General features: G+C 46.2%; 1 protein-coding gene across 10 annotated transcripts in view; it reads left to right on the forward strand.

Moving 5' to 3' along the window:
- The window catches only part of dnm1a (dynamin 1a), a 67,954-nt gene that overhangs the window by 11,625 nt on the left and 39,048 nt on the right, over positions 1 to 17,281 (forward strand). For all 10 annotated transcript variants that reach the window (XR_003797748.1, XM_029252730.1, XM_029252721.1 and 7 more), the window contains exon 2: positions 17,071 to 17,144. Coding sequence is in view for 9 of the 10 variants with exons in the window: in XM_029252730.1 (XP_029108563.1) it covers positions 17,071 to 17,144 (74 nt within the window). In the remaining variant the exon portion in view is untranslated. The remainder of the gene's footprint in view (positions 1 to 17,070; positions 17,145 to 17,281) is intronic.

A 17,281-nucleotide genomic window follows, 5' to 3' on the forward strand; every position in this document is an offset into this window, starting at 1 on the left:
CAGGTTGTGTAAATCCATTTCGCAGCTTCAGAAAGATGTAATTCTCCCAGCATTTGTCCCACCATCCATGACCTTCTAAAAATTGGCTGTGAAAACTTTACTTATTCTAAAATTTTGCTGGACTAGCCTTTAGTAGTGTCTGCCAAACTTTTTCTCATTTTGTGAGATCTGCTTAGAGCTTGGGGGGGTGTGGTAGTGGGTTGGGTTCAGCCAGTGCCCGCTATGTGCCAGATGTGATAGACTGGCGTCGCATCCTGGGTGTGTCCCCTCCCCCCTCAGCCCTGTGCTCTGTGTTGCCAGGTTAGGCTCCAGCTCACTGCGACCCCGCTCGGGACAAGCGGTTGTTGACGATGGATGGATGCTTGTGGTCTGTTGTATTTATGTGCATTGACACCAAATGTTTTGTTTTGCGCTGCATAATGCCAAGAGATTTTTAGTAAAAAGACATGATCAGTTTAACGGTCATCTGGGTTCAGGACCTTGGACAGCTCCTGCTAGGTGGGTGGATTGTGCTACATTAATTCCTACAGATAACCCCTTTTTCCAAGGCAGTTAACAGGGTTAGATAGTCAGCTTTTCAACTATTTTCAACTATTCATGCAACTGATTACAGGGTAATTTTTACTGGATTAGTTCAGGGAAAGCGCCTTGGTCAAGGGTACTACAGTAGAAATGGGAATGCAGTCCTGGGTCCTTGGATTTCAAGGTGATGATTCTAACCATTGTGAGACCTGCTGCCCCATTGCATCATAGGCATAACAAGCAGAGATGTTTGTTATATTAATTATTAAGTTAGTGTTTAAGATCCTTTTTAATAATATTTATTTACTTATTTACAGTAATTATGTATTTGTTGTAATAGGTATTTGTGAGACCTGCGTTGAATACTATTGCTGGTGTTTTTTTTGGTCCTCCAACGGCTGATGTTCCGCATTGTTCCCAGTGTGTTTTGTTTGTGATTTTTCAGTCACTTTGCTATTCCTTTACCCAGAGTGGGTAACAGAGCCTTTCATTATTTCATCAACATTAACAGCTGAGTTTTGTCACTGAGCGACCGAGCGGTGGGCTGACTTAGTAAGTTGTGTTTGAGACAGTGGCTGAGTGATGGTGAGCGAGCTTGAGTTTTATACCTGAAAGGCTGTTCCTGCTTTACATCAAAGTAAATGCAGGACAGAGAAATCCAAAATCCCAGGCCATACACAGCTCTGGCATTTCAAATTATCTGAGGAACCCCAACAAGAATCTAATGCTGTTTGTCCACCAAGGCCCACGTAAGGAGCTTTTTTGTTGCGCTTGCCAATTCCGATGACTCTGCCTTCCCAGAGGTTGTTGAGCGAGGGCAATGGAGCGTCGGGGCCGGAATTCTCATTCCTGCTCCAAATCTCTCCTCCTCTTGTTTCCTTCATAAGAGCTATTTGGTGGATCTCCCGGTGCTGTCAGTGCAACAACTGGGGGAAAAACAGTACCGCTACAATAATCGATGAGCACAGCAAGAGCCCGGCAATCCGACCGCTGACAAATTGCACACAGGGCTCATACGGCCTCCATAATTGCCTTTCCAGGATCACTTGCTGATTCTGAGATGGGCAATTAACATTTGAGCGCCGTGTGTCATTATGCAAATGGACACAGTGCTCTACATCCTGAGTCACAGGGTTCTGTTAAAAGAAAGTCGTAAAACCTGAATACTGGTAGTGTTTAGTTTCTGGAACCCCCCCCCCAAGAGAAACCTGCGAAAGACATGGAAACGTATTCGTAAAACTATGGAAATAATGATTTCCGTAGTCTGTAGAATTATTTCTCGGTGTTTTTCGTTATTGCTGGTCTTATTAAACAAACTTCGGGATTCTAAATGCTATTCCTTACTGAGCTTCCACCTTCATTCAACATAGTAAGGGTCCTGTGAGGTGTGGGCATGGAGGCTGAGGGGAACTGTGCTGTTAGAGATAAGAAGCACCTTATTTCTGCCCGCAACACTCTGCGGTGAAGAGTTTCTGAGCATTTACTCACCTCAGAGACAGAGCATATCCCTTTTTTTTAATAGAAAAGGTTTGCAGTGAGGGGTGGTGCAGCGGGTTTGGCCAGGTCTGAGGATCAAGTCCTGCTTGGGGTGCCTTGTGGCAGATTGGCATCCCATCCTGGATGTGTCCCCTCCCCCTCTATCCTGGTGCTCTGTTGCTGGGTTAGGCTCCAGTTCACCATGAACCCGCTTGGGACAAGCAGTTTCAGACAGTGTGTGTGTATATGAGAGGGACACGGTGGTGCAGTGGGTTGGACCGCAGTCCTGCTCTCCGGTGGGTCTGGGGTTCGAGTCCCGCTTGGGGTGCCTTGCGGCGGACTGGCGTCCCGTCCTGGGTGTGTCCCCTCCCCCTCTGGCCTTACGCCCTGTGTTGCCGGGTTAGGTTCCGGTTCCCCGTGACCCCGTATGGGACAAGCGGTTCTGAAAATGTGTGTGTGTGTATATATACAGCTGGGTAATTTTTACTAGAGCAATTTAGGGGTAAGTACCTTGATCAAAAGTATTACCGCAGGAGGTCGGAGTTGAACCTGCAATTAAAGGCAGTAGATCTAACTATTATTATACTACTTGATGCTCCTGTTTTACCCATTTTTGCAGCCAGATCCAAAGTAAGCGCTTTACTCAGGGTTCTACTTGTGCGTTGCTTTGCATTTGGGGCTTCAATGAAATACACACACGCTGTCTGAAACCGCGGGGTTGTGGCGAGCCAGAGCCTAAGCCGGCAACGCAGGGTTGGAGGGGGAGGGGACACACCCAGGATGGGACCCCAGCGCATCGCAAGGCACCCCAAGCGAGACTCAAACCCCAGACCTGCTAGAGAGCGGGACCCGGCCAAGCCCGCTGCACCACCGCACCCCCCTCAATCAAATACTTTTGCATTTATTGATTTGTCAAGTCAAAGTCAACTTTATTAGTCATTCTGCCTATAGGTGAGTTACACATACAGTAGGACTAAATTCTGTTTCTCTTTGGACCTCTGTGCAACACAAAACATACAGTTCAGTCTGTCAAAAAGGATAAATACATCAGATGATTGCAGAAACAAGACAAGACAGTGCAGTTCACTGGCTAGAGTCTGACGACAACATACACAGTAATGGGCGGCACAGCGAGTAGCACTGAAATCTCACAGCGCCTGGGTGGTGCGAGAGGATGTGGGTTCGATCCTCCCTCAGTCTGTGTGGAGTTTGCATGTTCTCCCTGTGTCTGCGTGGGTTTCCTCCCACAGTCCAAAGACATGTTCAGGTTCACCCATAGTGTGTGAGTGACAGAGAGAGTGTGTTCCACTGATGTATGGATGAGTGAGTGACCCAGTGTAAGCAGTGTATCTAGCAGTGTAAGTTGCCTTGGTGAATAAGGTGTGTGGGCTCATAACACTACATAGAGTTCATTGGAAGTTGCTTCGGAGAAATCATGTGATGAATAAGTAAATGTACATATATAATGTACACAATGCTATAAAGAAATTTATGTAAAAATGCTTTTAGCACTTTCCTCCAAAGCAACTTGCAATGTTTTAACGACTTATACAGCTGGAGTAAAATACAGGACGGTCAATAACTTGTTCGATGGTACTATAGCAGGAGGTGGGATCTGAACCTGGGACCTCCAGGTTTACACTTGGCAGCTCAAATCACATTTATTAATTTATGTAATGCCTTCCCCCAAGGGAACATAACAACATTGCTTTTTTGTATGCTAAGCTGCTTCAAATAATTTACCCTTTTATATAGATGAGTAATTTTACTGTATCAGTTCAGGGTAAGTAATCTGGTCAAATGCAACACTGGGTCAGAGCAACATAGAGAGAACTATTGGGAACAAGCCCAAGTATGAAACCAGAAGCGATCAAGTACTACTGTCCCAAATCAGTCAATTTCCTATGAGTTGTCATACAGGTCAAATCATAATTTTAACTAAAAGATGAAAATTCTCCATATATAAAGAGAAATATGAATATGAATAACAACTGCACAATAGTATTAAGTTATTGGGGCTTAAAGAAAGACTATAAGACGTCTAAAAAAATTCAATACAGGTTCATTTTCCAATAAGTGTAGCATTTTCAGCATGCTGAAATCCTTCTACCTATAATTAGGATCCAAGAAGGGTCAGACATCCCAAGTCATAATTTTGAACATTTTTATTTCACAATAGTAATAATCCCAGAATCTGTTGTATTGTCAGACAACTAGAACAGATGACCCAGTGAGGCAGAAAACAGAGAGAGAGGAAGAACCTCTTTATTTATGTATGTATGCACTGTATGTTACTAAATATTATCCATGAAATTGTGTGACCACTGCTTTGATAATGCAAGTATGTAAAATTCATGATGCCAATAAAGCGCACAGAACTGAAATTTAAACTGAACCGAAATAGAGACAAATAGACGGAGAAAACGAATAAAGGAACAGCCCTAACCATTGCGCCACCTGCTGCCCCGAGTGCTGGAAAAAATCCCCCATTTTTGACCATTTTTCCTATTGTGCTAATAGAGCCTTTGCTTCTGAAGCTGAAGGGCTGAAACAGTGAAAATGTAAGTAAAAAATGTAGGAAACAGCAAAAATGCTATGACTTAGAGAGAGAGCTGCCTTTCAGGGCTGGACAGGGGAAGTGAGGAAGGGATGAGCTTCGTGAACCACACTCACAGATCAGCGTGGGATTACCTCTAATCCGAGGCCCTCTTGGGCGCCGAGTAACGTCCAGTCCTATTGGCTCTTGCGGGAGGCCTAATCCTGCCAAATATCATCTCCAGACAACACGCAGCGCCATTCGCTCGCACCGTGGCTATAATCTGCGGCTTGTGGGACTGACCGGCGACTCCGTTCGCGTTTACTCTTCGCTCTTATATCTGCGTCTACCGCTAGATAAAGAGCAAGCGATCCATGTGCTCTACGTGGCAGATAATTCTGGTCCCTGTGCCAAATCACCTTTCGGAGTGTAATTTCAGGTTGCTTTAGCCGTGCTCCTCTGTTTTCGGCGTGACAATAAAGAAACCCGCTCGTCATCACTCCTTGCTTCATGTTAAGCCCTGGGACAGCACCCGGGGGGCGTCACTGTTGACCTGGCAGGGTCAAAGGACAAAGGACCGTGCCTTGACCCTTAAGCTGTCAATATGCCTGTTGGCTTTTGCAAATGGGGGTTGTTCACCCCTGTCCTGGGGGGCAGCCAAGCCCTTTAGTGGAAATACGCCTCTTACTTGGGATCTGGGGTCCTGTGTGTGTTTGTACACTTGGTAGGTACCACAATATTTTGATTTGGCTGCTCAAGCTGTTTACAGCAAATGTGTCGTGCCACTAGGGGGTGTATTGGTTACAGCTGCTGCCTTTGGACTCAAAGGACTCAGGTTTGAATCCCACCTCCAGTAAAAGTTACCCAGCTGTATAAATGGGTAAAATGAGACGGATGCAGCAGGAAGACAGCGTTCAGTGTCTCTACGCTCTTTCTCTAGTTTGCCCTTGTTATCTCACTGTCCATTTCACCTTCTGTTCCCCTCTCACTCTTTCTCTTCCCTCTCCACTCTCTCGATTGCCACCCATCCCCCCCTCCATGTCCCGTCGCTGTGTTTCTTGACCCCCCCCTTTCCCCTGATCTCGCTCTCTCTCTCTCTCTCTTCCACTCTGGCCCTACATCTGTGCACCCTCTAGGGCAGCTCTCTCCCTTGCGTGCGGCCTCGTGATGGAGGATGGGGTTGTGACTCCAAAGGGAGGAGGATGCGCAGCATCATGGGGGATGAGCGAGAGAGCGAGTGAGAGAGGGATGCCTTCAGGTGACAGGGTAAGGGTGGTGAGGGCGAACTCGAGGTCGGTGGGCACTTGTAAAAAATGGGCGTGCTTGGTGGCATCGTCTACAGTTCCTTTGCGTTCCGATGGGACTGTTCGTTGGAGGGCCTGCGGCGAGCCTCCCCTGTCAGTGTTTTTGATGTCTCAGTCACACGCGGAGAGAGAGCAGCTGGTGTCGTTCCTGTTTGGCGATGACTGGAGGTTTCCCTCGAACTAGCAGGCAGGTACAGTGTTCTGCTCCACGATGACGTCAGCACCTTATGTACATTGCTGCCTGTGGTTCCCCGAACAAGGTAGTCCGACTTCATCTGATTGCTCTGCTTTCAGTGTGACGGGTGCATTTTAGCCCTGTCCCTGTGCCGTGCCCCCCCCCCCCAGCACCACCATGCCTAGCTCAAGTTGTGCCCCCAGGTCAGTGCCGCTGGTCACAGGACCTGGGCGGTTGCTGGTGCTCGCCTGCCTGCCCCATATGGCTGCTCCATATGGCCTGTTTTTTTTTTGGTGCTGGGGGGTGGAGAGGAGAGCTGCAGTCAGTGCCATCTGTCCCTTACAGGGTGTTATAGAGGGAGCTGTAGGTGCAAGGAGGACCGTGGTGTCCCATCGCGAGTGTGATCCAACCCACGGTGTGACCTGATAAAACTAAGGGTCCCGAATAATTCCAGGTGGTCCTGAAGGGTTCAGAGTGTGGACAGATAGAGTACACACTCAGTACACACTCCATCAGCATGTCAGCGCTGGCCTGTGCAGGGGTGTAACAGCTTGTCCTCACAGGTGGGGAGAGATGGGTGCTGCAAAACAATGCTCAAGTTCAAATGCTGTCGCTTAAAAAATAGCCAAGTAAAATTACTCATCAAAAAGTGTACTTAAAAAGTAAACTGCGGAGTTAAAAAAACTACTGAAGTGTCAAGTTGATCCGGCTTTTTATCTTCTGAACCGACGTTAGCAGTGTTAATATCTCTAATACAGACACGCACACACATTGCCGGAAGCTGCCGGTCCCGAGCGGGGTCGTGGCGAATCGGAGCCTAACCCGGCAACACAGGGTGCGGGGTTGGAGGGGACACACCCAGGATGGGACGCCAATCCACTGCAAGGCACCCCAAGCAGGACTCGAACCCCAGACCCACCGGAGAGCAGGCACAGGCCAAGCCTGCTGCGCCACCACACCCCCTTTAATATACCATTTTATCAAATTAAAAAGTATATATCTTTTCAGTTTAATTCTGCAGTGCCACAGTTAGATATTGTCATTTACGATGCAGTTGTCAGTTACAACTGACTCACATGAAACAATTAAAAGACCACAGTCTATTTATACAGCTGAGTTATTTTTATTGGAGTAATTGTGGATAAGTACCTTGATGAAGAGCATTACTGCAGGAGCGGGGACTCAAGCGCACAGCTTGACCCAGTCTAACCACCACACCACTCACTGGCCCAGGTGAGCAGTTGTACCATTTGTCATTTACCTCATTCCTTCATGCAAAGTGATTTACAATATTGGTGGGAACGGAATTCAGGTCAATATTGCTGACCGCAAGACGGCTGACTGTCCCATGATTTGAAAACCAGGAGTCATAGCAACGCTGTCCGAGCGAGAAGCAAATACATTTTTCTTTTTCAAAATTTATTTTTTAATATGTTAGGAACATTTTAGCATAGTCCGCATATTAAAAATGAGTAACTTACCACAAAAAACAATTCCAATTAGCTGACACGTTTCTCCAAAGTGACTTGCAATTACTTGCCTGTTTGTACTGCTGGGTAACTGTACTGGAGTACTTTAGGGTAAGTGCCTTGCTTAAGGGTACTACAGCTGGATGTGGGATTCAAAAGCACAACCTTTCAGTCCAAAGGCAGCAGCTTGAACCACTATCAGGTGTTCCAATTTTTTAAGACCTAATTAAGACCTACTTAACTCTATAGTCAGTAGGGGGGACATGGTGGCATGGTGGCATGGTGGGCTTGGCCAGTCCCTGGTGTGGGGTGGGTCTGGGGTTCAAGCCCTGCAACAGATTAGTGTCCCATTCTGGGTGTGTTCCTGGGTTTGGCCTTCCACCCTGTGTTGCTGGGTTAGCCTCTGGCTCACCATGACCTGATTCATGACAAGTGGTTGTTGGTGATAGTTGGTTAGCTCTGTATTCAGTTGTCACAATATAGAAAAAGAATCTTAACATATTAAAGTCTTTTCCTCAAAGTTCAATTTCCTTTCATTAGAAAAGGAACTACAGTGTCAATCAAAACTGGCCACTAATTTTTGATTGGTCAGCACCAAACTTTGATTGCTTAACTCCTCATAGGCACAACACACTGCCCATATGTTCCCCAAAGTGACTTCCAATGAACTCTATGTAGTGTTATCAGCCCACACACCTTATTCACCATGGTGACTTACACTGCTAGATACACTACTTACAAAGGATCACTCATCTATACATCAGTGGACCACACTCTCTCTGTCACTAACTCACACACTACGGGTGAACCTGAACAGCATGTCTTTAGACTGTGGGAGGAAACCAGAGCACCCCAAGGAAACCCATGGAAACTCCCCACAGACTGAGCGGGGATCGAGCCCACGTCCTCTCGAACCACCCAGGCACTGTGAGACAGCAGCACTACTCACTGTGCCACCAGTGCTGCCCAAATATAATGTTGCGGATTGGATTTAAGGACTGAAAATTAAAACATTAAATGCAAAAACATCGAAACAAGAATAAGGAGACAGAAATGTAACAGAGGAGAAGTGCATTTTTTTTCCTCGTGTCTGCTTTCATATAAAGTTACTGATGCCTAAAACTACAGTGAAAGTGACAATATCCTGAGAAATTTGCTTATGTACAAGTAACGGAGTAAATGTAAGCCATTACTCCCCACATGTGTTTGTGAGGTATTAAGAGATCAAAAAATCTTAGGAATAGCACTCAGGTTTGGTTGAACACGGGGACACACCGCCCCCCCCCCACCTGGGATTTGTTCTGAGAGGCAACGTGGCTCAACGTGGCCTGTTTCTGCTCCCATCCCCGTCACGCTCATCCACCTTATGGGGTGATTTGTAGAATGACTCAGCAGGCTCCCTTGTCTGAGAGCGCATGGTTACCCATGTTTTATGGCAATGAGCGCCATTCGCCCGGTATCAGGGTTTAATGGGAGAGATTCAGGCTGGTTGCTGCACTCAATGACAAAACAACCTTGTGCATGTGCACTGCAGGAGCTCACATAAAAAACAGACAAATTACGACGTGGCCTTCCCGCTCTGGCCCTACATGAAGGGGAGGTGGTGTGTGGCGTCTGGGCCAACGTCCAAAACCTCCAGCTCTCAGTCTGGTTCCGTTTCGGTGATCTCGAGAGCAGTGTGCCTGCTTCCTTCCTCCTGTAAATGACACATTATTTTTTTATTCTGACCCTCTGAGTTCGTGCACACTGATTTTAGATCTGCGGCGCACGCTGACTGCCGATGGGCTTATGCTGTGATTGGCTGCCGGAGCTGGTACATCAGTATTGCCTGTTTCACAGTTTTTCCAGCACAGTGAACATCATTTACTTACATAATTTTAAAAATGCACAAGATCTTGTTTCTCATTAGATGCTCTGTGCAAAGGAACAGAAATGTGTTTTCTTTCAGATAGGTAGTTTAACACGCACCCACACTCACAAGACAAATTAACCAAAGATAAAAAAATGAATGATGACTGAATCCTTTATCTGAGAATAATATTTGCTTTGTATTGCTCTAAACATGTGTGGAATTAACAATTATGAAGACTGCTAAACTGACTAACAGCCCAGCAATAGCTTCTGATTAAAACTGTCAAGCAGGAAACACTAATTCATATACCAGGCAAAAGGAAAGTATAATATAATAATAATAATAATAATAATAATAATAATAGGAACCACTCTAAATCAGGACATAGTGCGGTATAATTAGGTTAAGGACATGCGACGAAGGAAGCAATACATATGACTATTAAATTTGTGAGTCTTAATACATGTTTGCTGATTATATAAATAATTGTATGCGTTGAGCTATAACAAGTAATTATACAATAGCTGCAGGTAGTAGAGTGATTACAGCTCTCACCTTGCAATCTAGAGGTCCCAGGATCGAGTCTGTGTTTCTGGTATAGTACCCTTGATGAACCCTGGATTGATACAGTAAAAAATACCCTGCTGTATATTATAAGTATTTTAGCATAGAAACAACACAGTAAGAGACTTTGGACATATTGTAGGTATCAGCTAAATGAATAAATAATAATAACATTAAAATGGATCTGTAAGAAGTCCTTTGTGGGAATCCAGTTCATCGTAGACTATGTAGGACTTTCGCATGGTGGAGAATGTGAAGAGAAAGCCTTGAGAAACCACCTGCTGCTGTGATTGTGCTGGTTGCCATGGTGATATTGGCTGGTAACCACAACACCAAAATTTCACGTGTTGATGCACTTCAAAGGTGCAGACGACAGGGAGGTTTTTAGAATGAAGAAAAATTGATGGACCTAAAAGTGTCTCGGCCAATGAAAACTCCTCACGCCGTGTTGTTGAATCCCAGCTCTTCGTAACGATGAGTTCCACAATTTGGAGCTTAGTTTGGAAATGGACGACCTGTGGTCAGGGCGACTCGACCGGGTGCTGTACAAAAGACTTCCACGGAGGGTGACTGAATGTCACATCAGCACTTGGTGGGATGAAAAGCGTACCAGCCAGTGGGATTGTGAATTAGAAGATTGCATGCCAGCTGCCCCCCCCCAAATGAGCTGGGTTTAGGCAATGTGGTCCAGGTGGTGAAGGAACCGATGTAAACATGGCAACATACCGTATCTTAATTTCTGAAAATGTATTATTAATAAAAGCCGCCCTCATGCTGAAAGTGTCCACACAGGTCATTTGTTTACTTTTATGCATTTAGCAGACTCTTCTCCAGAGCAATGTGCAGTTATCATTTAGCCAAAGCCCTTGTCCAAGCTGATCCTAGTGTCACCAGTTCACCTGAAAGATCCATCTCTGGACGGCGGGGGGGAACCCGTACAATTTCCACGCTGACTGAACCAGATTGAAACCTATACCAGGACCGAGAGCCCAAGAAGTGTGAGGCACCAGCGGTACCTGTTGTACCTATACGCCGCTGCAGTAATAGTTGATGTTGATTTTTAAATACAGCCATGCCATGAACCTCTTAGGTCAGGCATGCTAGGTAGTGGAGCGTCACGAGTGGAAAGTATAGCATTGACCACACGTGGTTAAAGCACTGTAAGGTATGCTTTGCCCGAGGTCTGGAGGTTTCTGAGCTCTGGTGATTCAATTTCGATGCACCACACACAGACCACAGGCTGAAATTAAATGCAATACCACCTGGAACATTTTGTGGTATTACAGTCTTTGGTGTTCAGCTGTAGAAGCAGGTGGCATTGTGGTTAAACTTCATGCACTGAAATGTACAAATCCTAGCGGATGGGGAGGCACGGATGTGGAGCTCCACCTGTGCCCTTTGTTAAGGTGCTTAAGATGTGTTGTCTCAGCACCTATTCTGTGGTAAAATGCTGTAAATGTGACACATGCAGTGCTATATCAGTTTCTGCAAAGTGATCAGTAGTAGACTGTAATTCTACAAAGTCTGGAACACTAACAAGGTCTTCCTTAAAGACACCATGCATTAATCCCCAACTTTCTGATCTCAGGATGATGATCCCCCTCCCCCTGTGTCTCTCTCTGGGCCAATTAGTGAGGTTTATCTGAAGTGTGTTTGTGACTGTTAAAAGCGAGCGTCACCATGCCTAGGTCGGTGAGCCCACCACCGTAAACAGATCTGTAGGGGATGGCAACACGGGTATCCCCCTCCCCATCCCAGCCCATATACTTGAAAGGCAAATCTGGGAATCGACAAAGATCTATGAACTAGAAAGCGGTAGCAAGTGCTCTGGGAACAATTTGTGAGACTAATGAGGCGGGGGCAAGGGTTTAAAGCCAAGTGTTTGGGCGGTTTCAAGCCAACGTAAAGTAGGCCACATTGAACTCTCTTCTCGCTGAAGTAAACCCTACTGGTTCTTTGGTCACGTGGCTGATCCGGAGTGAACAACAGGGGGTGATTTTCTGCTTTCACTTTGACTATGATGGGCCAGAATGAAAGAACTCAAAGGCACTGTAGAAAATGATCTGTACCTTTACTAGGAGGTCATTGTTCTTTTCCACTTTCCGTCATAAAATGATCTTCATGGCATCGGTGATACTGCTCCTGCACTCCAAAATCAGTACACTGGCAATGGTTTTCTTTGAAAGACTCCTACCCATCCAAGATGTGTGTGTTCAGCACTGGTTTCTTGAAGGATGCAGTTAATTTCGGTCTCGATCTGAATCTGAATGCAAAAAAGGTGAGATCTGAGGTTGAATGAACTCTTGGTGAACCATAGCTTTCTAGGACCATGCCTTCTCTGTCCTGGGATAACCAATCACATGAGAGTGCTGATCGGATTAGCCCCGCCCCCCACATGACGGAAATATACCAAGCAACGGAGTTGCAACATTTAGTCGTGTGCAGTGTAATTTGACACGCTGTTTAACTGTGGTAATGTTTACTCAGGTGTATGGTATGTGGTAGCTTGGTACCCGGGTTCTAATCGCAGGTCAGAAAGCCAATCAGGTGGCTCGCATACATGATGAGGTTCTGACTTCTTCTTCTTCTTGCAGAAGATCAACTAATATCTGGTGCAGAAGAACTGTCACCTGTAGGCAAGCAAAGTCTTGGGTTTTTCGATTTTTTTGATACATTTCAAGAATTTGTAAAAAGTTGTCCAAGTCCCACCCCCAGTATGGGGTATCATTTAACAGCGTAGAATGTCTCCTATGAGGTGCATCAGGACACGAAACTTCATTCTGTACATTTTGGGAGGTACACTTAAAAAAGTGGACAGAAATGAATGGCTGGGTCTCCAGCAGTTATAGGCAGGCACCTGGAGTGTTCCTGTTCTCCTGGGTGTGGAGGATGGGGGCCTGACTGCTCCCTTTCTCTTTTATACCTCGCTCACTGGAGCTCATAATCCCAGAGCTGCAGTCTGTGGTCAGTCAAGGACAGTGTAGGAGTCGCTTTGTTTGAGTTGGCTGCTTCGTAGACCAAAGTCACGCATCATTCTGAGCTCCGTGGGCTTTGGTTGGGGCACCTTGCGGCGTCAGCCTAAGAAGGAAGCCTCGCTTCCTGAAATTTGGCCTCCTCTACTGGGGCAACAGATGGTGTAGCGGTTGTGGAACTAGACTTGACACCATTAGCTTGCAAATTTCACTTCCCACGACAGTCATTTGCGCTATGAAATTAACCCAAATTGAGCTAAGCTAAAGAAATAATGAAAATCCCTCATACCATCTTAATCAATTATTTAATTCTGCTGTATTTTCCAAGCCAACAATTCAAGCGCCTTATGTAACAGCACAGCGGAGCACCGGTCTGTATCGAAATTGGCAGTACATTAAGTGGTGATCAGGTTTTATTTCTTGGTTTCCTCTAATTATTGACTAAACATATTTTTTACCCATATGTAATTGCATCCTTGTATGCCGTTTTGTCACTTCCATGTCGATTGATTTCAGGTAAAACGCTCCTCCTTAAGGTACAATCATAGGTCATTATTTTGGAGGTTGTTATATGTGGAGTTTCACATTCATCTCTCTGCTCACGTCGAGAGTCATGGTTGACTGAGCGTGTTCTCCTCTAAGCGTGTGACCCATGAGAAGAAATAGATGGCTCATGCATGTTGGAGAAAGTGTGTGTCAATGTACCCCCTAGGCTTCGGTGTTAGGATTTGAAAGGAAGGCGTTGATAAAAAAGGAGGTAAAATTGGAAAAAAAAACAAAAAAAAAAAAACAAAAAAGGTCTTGACATTTTGTTTCCAGTGTGAGATTGTCTGCTGACCTGTAACAGGGCTGTGCTGTCTTTTTATAGGGCTCTGCTTCAAATAAAAAAAGCAAAACCGAAACATGCGCATGTCTCATTTGTAACGGCTTTGGACCTGACTTTGGAGAATTTTGAAAATCCCGTTGCATCAGGGCTGAACTACAGTAATCCTCCCCTCCCAAAAACAGATTTTTTTTTGCTTCATGCCTTAGCGGAGCATGGCTTTGTCACCGCAGATGCAGTGCGACAAATGGAACGCTCTCCTGGCTCGTAAAACAACCACATGAGCTCCGCCTTTCAGCTGCTTATGCAATATGCAATACGCACAACCAGTTAGACGGCTGCAATAATTTGGATATTTTATATGGATGATCCATAAACTGGGTGGACGCCTCCTTTCAAACGGGTTTGTTGGATGACGGCAGCCTGTTGACTGGAGAATTTCGTAAGATCAAGTGGCTGAGGGATATTGCTTAATAAATTGCGCATTATTTTCATTGTCTAGGAATCTAAATCCTTGGGGTTCAGACTTGTACTTCTTCAAACTTTCCTGTACGCTGTTGCCATAACGACTGCATAAAATGTCCTGGTGCAAAGGGAAAGGAGTCAGCGTGTTCAGGATTTTGGTCTGCGTGGATGTGTAGATATTCAAGCATCTAAATGTGTACGCAAGTATGTAGGTGTGCAAGAGCGAAGGATTGCGTGAAGGTGTGACTTGAGTGTGTGTATCAATATGTGTTTCTGCATCCTTTGGTCTCCTTTTCCCATCCTGGTGTAGTGACTCCCTGTAACACGTGTGCCACTTCAGACTGAAATACTGTAGTACATATATGCATACTCACATACATATATACTGTATGCACTGGCCGCACAGAGACACACTTATATGCATATTTACAGACATGAAGTGTACGCAGGACCGCATAACTCCTCCTGGGAATGAGACGAGCAGGTTTGCGGTCATGAGACCTGTTTTTCGCGAGCAGCCCGGTCCTTGCTAGTGTGACTCGGGCTCAGATGGCGGCATGTGGTCCGTGGGCTGTGGCTCGTTTTCTGACAGAGGAGGCCGGATATCCTGGCATGTTGAAAGACAGAGCAATGTATCGCTCCTGCTTGCCTGTTCCAGAATATATTATTATGCCTATTGCTTTGCTGGGGGGCATAGTGGCGCAGCAAGTTTGGCCGGGTCATGCTCTCTGGCGGGTCAGGGGTTCCGGTTGGGATGCCTTGCGATAGACTGGTGTCCTGTCCTGGGTGTGTCCCCTCCCCCTCCAGCCCTGCACTCTGTGTTGCTGGGTTAGGCTCCGGTTTGCCGCAGCCCTTCTTGGGGCAAGTGGTTTCAGACTGTGTGTGTGTATACAACTGGGTAATTTTTACTAGAGCAATTTAGGGGTAAGTACCTTGATCAAACGTATTACTGCAGGAGGTGGGAGTTGAACCTGCAATTAAAGGCAGTAGCTCTAACCATCATTATACTACTTGATGCCCTTGTTTTACCCATTTTTGCAGCCAGATCCAAAGTAAGCACTTTACTCAGGGTTCTACTTGGGGGTGCCCTTCTTGGGACCTTAAATTTCAGTGTATCCTTGACCATTGTGTATCCTGTTGCTCAAGAGGGGATGAGGGACGCAGTGAGTGAATCCGTGCCAGAACGGAGCCTCCAGCCCCCTTTCGCTTCATAGGGGTTTGCGGTGTTTATCACATTTCAAGGCAACTGCAAATAGATTGAATGGTTGAGCAGGTACAGATGGAGCTGATTATACATCCTGGTCCCAGAGACGGACTCCTTTCTGTCTGAGCTCTTAATTAATTAGGATTAATTAATCCGATGGCCGAACCTGGACTATCATCTGATACACCTTCATCTGTCCATATTAGTAACTGCTTTTCCAGTGCATTGTTGCAGTTGCCTGGAATCTATCCCAGAAGCACTCTGTGTGGAGCAGGGTACGTCCTGGACAGGATGCCAGTCCATCAAAAGGCAATCACCCACCATCTTTCACTCAAACACACACATTGACTGAAACCGCTTGTCCCAAGTGGGGTCACGGCGAGCCAGAGTCTAACCCGGCAACACAGGGTGTAGGGCTAGAGGGGGAGGGGACACACCCCGGACGGGACTCCAGTCCATCATAAGGCATCCCAAGCGAGACTCAAACCCCAGACCCACCAGAGAACAAGCAGAGGCCAAACCCGCTGCACCACTGGATCCCCGTGCCCTCCCCCACGCAAACACACTTAAGGCAATATAAAGTCACCAGTTCACCTGAAACACATGTCTTTGGGCTGTGGGAGGAAACCAGAGAACCTGGAGCGAACGGGTGCCAGCAGGTGAAGAACATGCAAACTCCACAGAGACTGAGCTAACATCCAAATCTGAGTATTGATGAGACGCTAACGTTACCCACCGCACCACCGTGCCCCAACCTGATAAATGACTTTTGAACAATTTCACCAGAGAAACAAAGTATTCACTGTCCAAGATTATACTCCAAAACAACCATGTCTACGATGAGGCAAAACACCCAAAGTCCCGATCCCTCGCTGAATTCATCGGCTCATTCCCGATGCACCAGCATGCCGGAACGAAACAAGTCAGAGCTGCGCGGCGTGTTTGATCTTTACTCATGAATCGGCGACGGCTGCTTCGACCGAACCGAACTGCGCAAAACGTTCGTACCGTGCTGGATGGTGTAACACCTGTTCAGAAGCACCCAGTGCTATAAAAATAGTAACGCTACTAGCTGAAAATGTGTCCGTTTTTCATTTTCCACAGAAGAGCGCGTGAGTCACAAGCTTTCCTGACGTTTTATTCCACTGAAGATAAATATGATGCCAGTGCAGTGATCGTCGCCCTCCACATTTATATTACTACATTTGGCCGATGCTTTTCTCCAAAGCAACTTGCACTGTTAAGCTGCTTACACTGATTTACCCATTTAGACAGCTGGGTAATTTTTACTAGAGCATATAAGGTAAGTACCAAGCTCAAGGGCTTTGTCGTGGGAAGTGGGATTCAAATCTGCAATATCCATGCCTAGAGACAGCAGTACCAACCACTACACCACCTGAACAAGTGCTTTTATAGACTCACAGTTTCATAGAAATCCAGAAGGACTCATCGGGGGGGTAATTTCATCTCCTTCGAATCTCCTTAGAGCGACATGCATCTGTGCGGTAGAACCCGTATCCTGGAATTCCCCCAAGAGGGCCCCAACATCCCAAACAGGTGGAGGTATAGTACAAGAGGTGTGCAGAGCTCATTGTGTGACACGATAGATGTATGAAGTGAACCTGCGGTCTCAGGGATGGCGTTCCATACTTTGGTGAAGCCTTCTGATTGGTTCCCCAATGATCACGCTTCCTCTTGTGTGTCGCAGGGACTTCCTCCCCCGTGGCTCTGGCATCGTCACCCGTCGCCCCCTGGTGCTGCAGCTCATCAACTGCCCCACAGGTGAATGTCTTCTGCCAACGGCACAGCCACACGCACCAGGGTCACCTTCATCACCACTAACTCAGCTGGTTCATCGCAGTGTCATTTTATGTGTTTAAACCTCCCAAACTAATGTCGGTGCACAGATTCACATTAAA

Source organism: Scleropages formosus, chromosome 6, assembly GCF_900964775.1.
Source record: "Scleropages formosus chromosome 6, fSclFor1.1, whole genome shotgun sequence".
NCBI lineage: Eukaryota > Metazoa > Chordata > Actinopteri > Osteoglossiformes > Osteoglossidae > Scleropages > Scleropages formosus.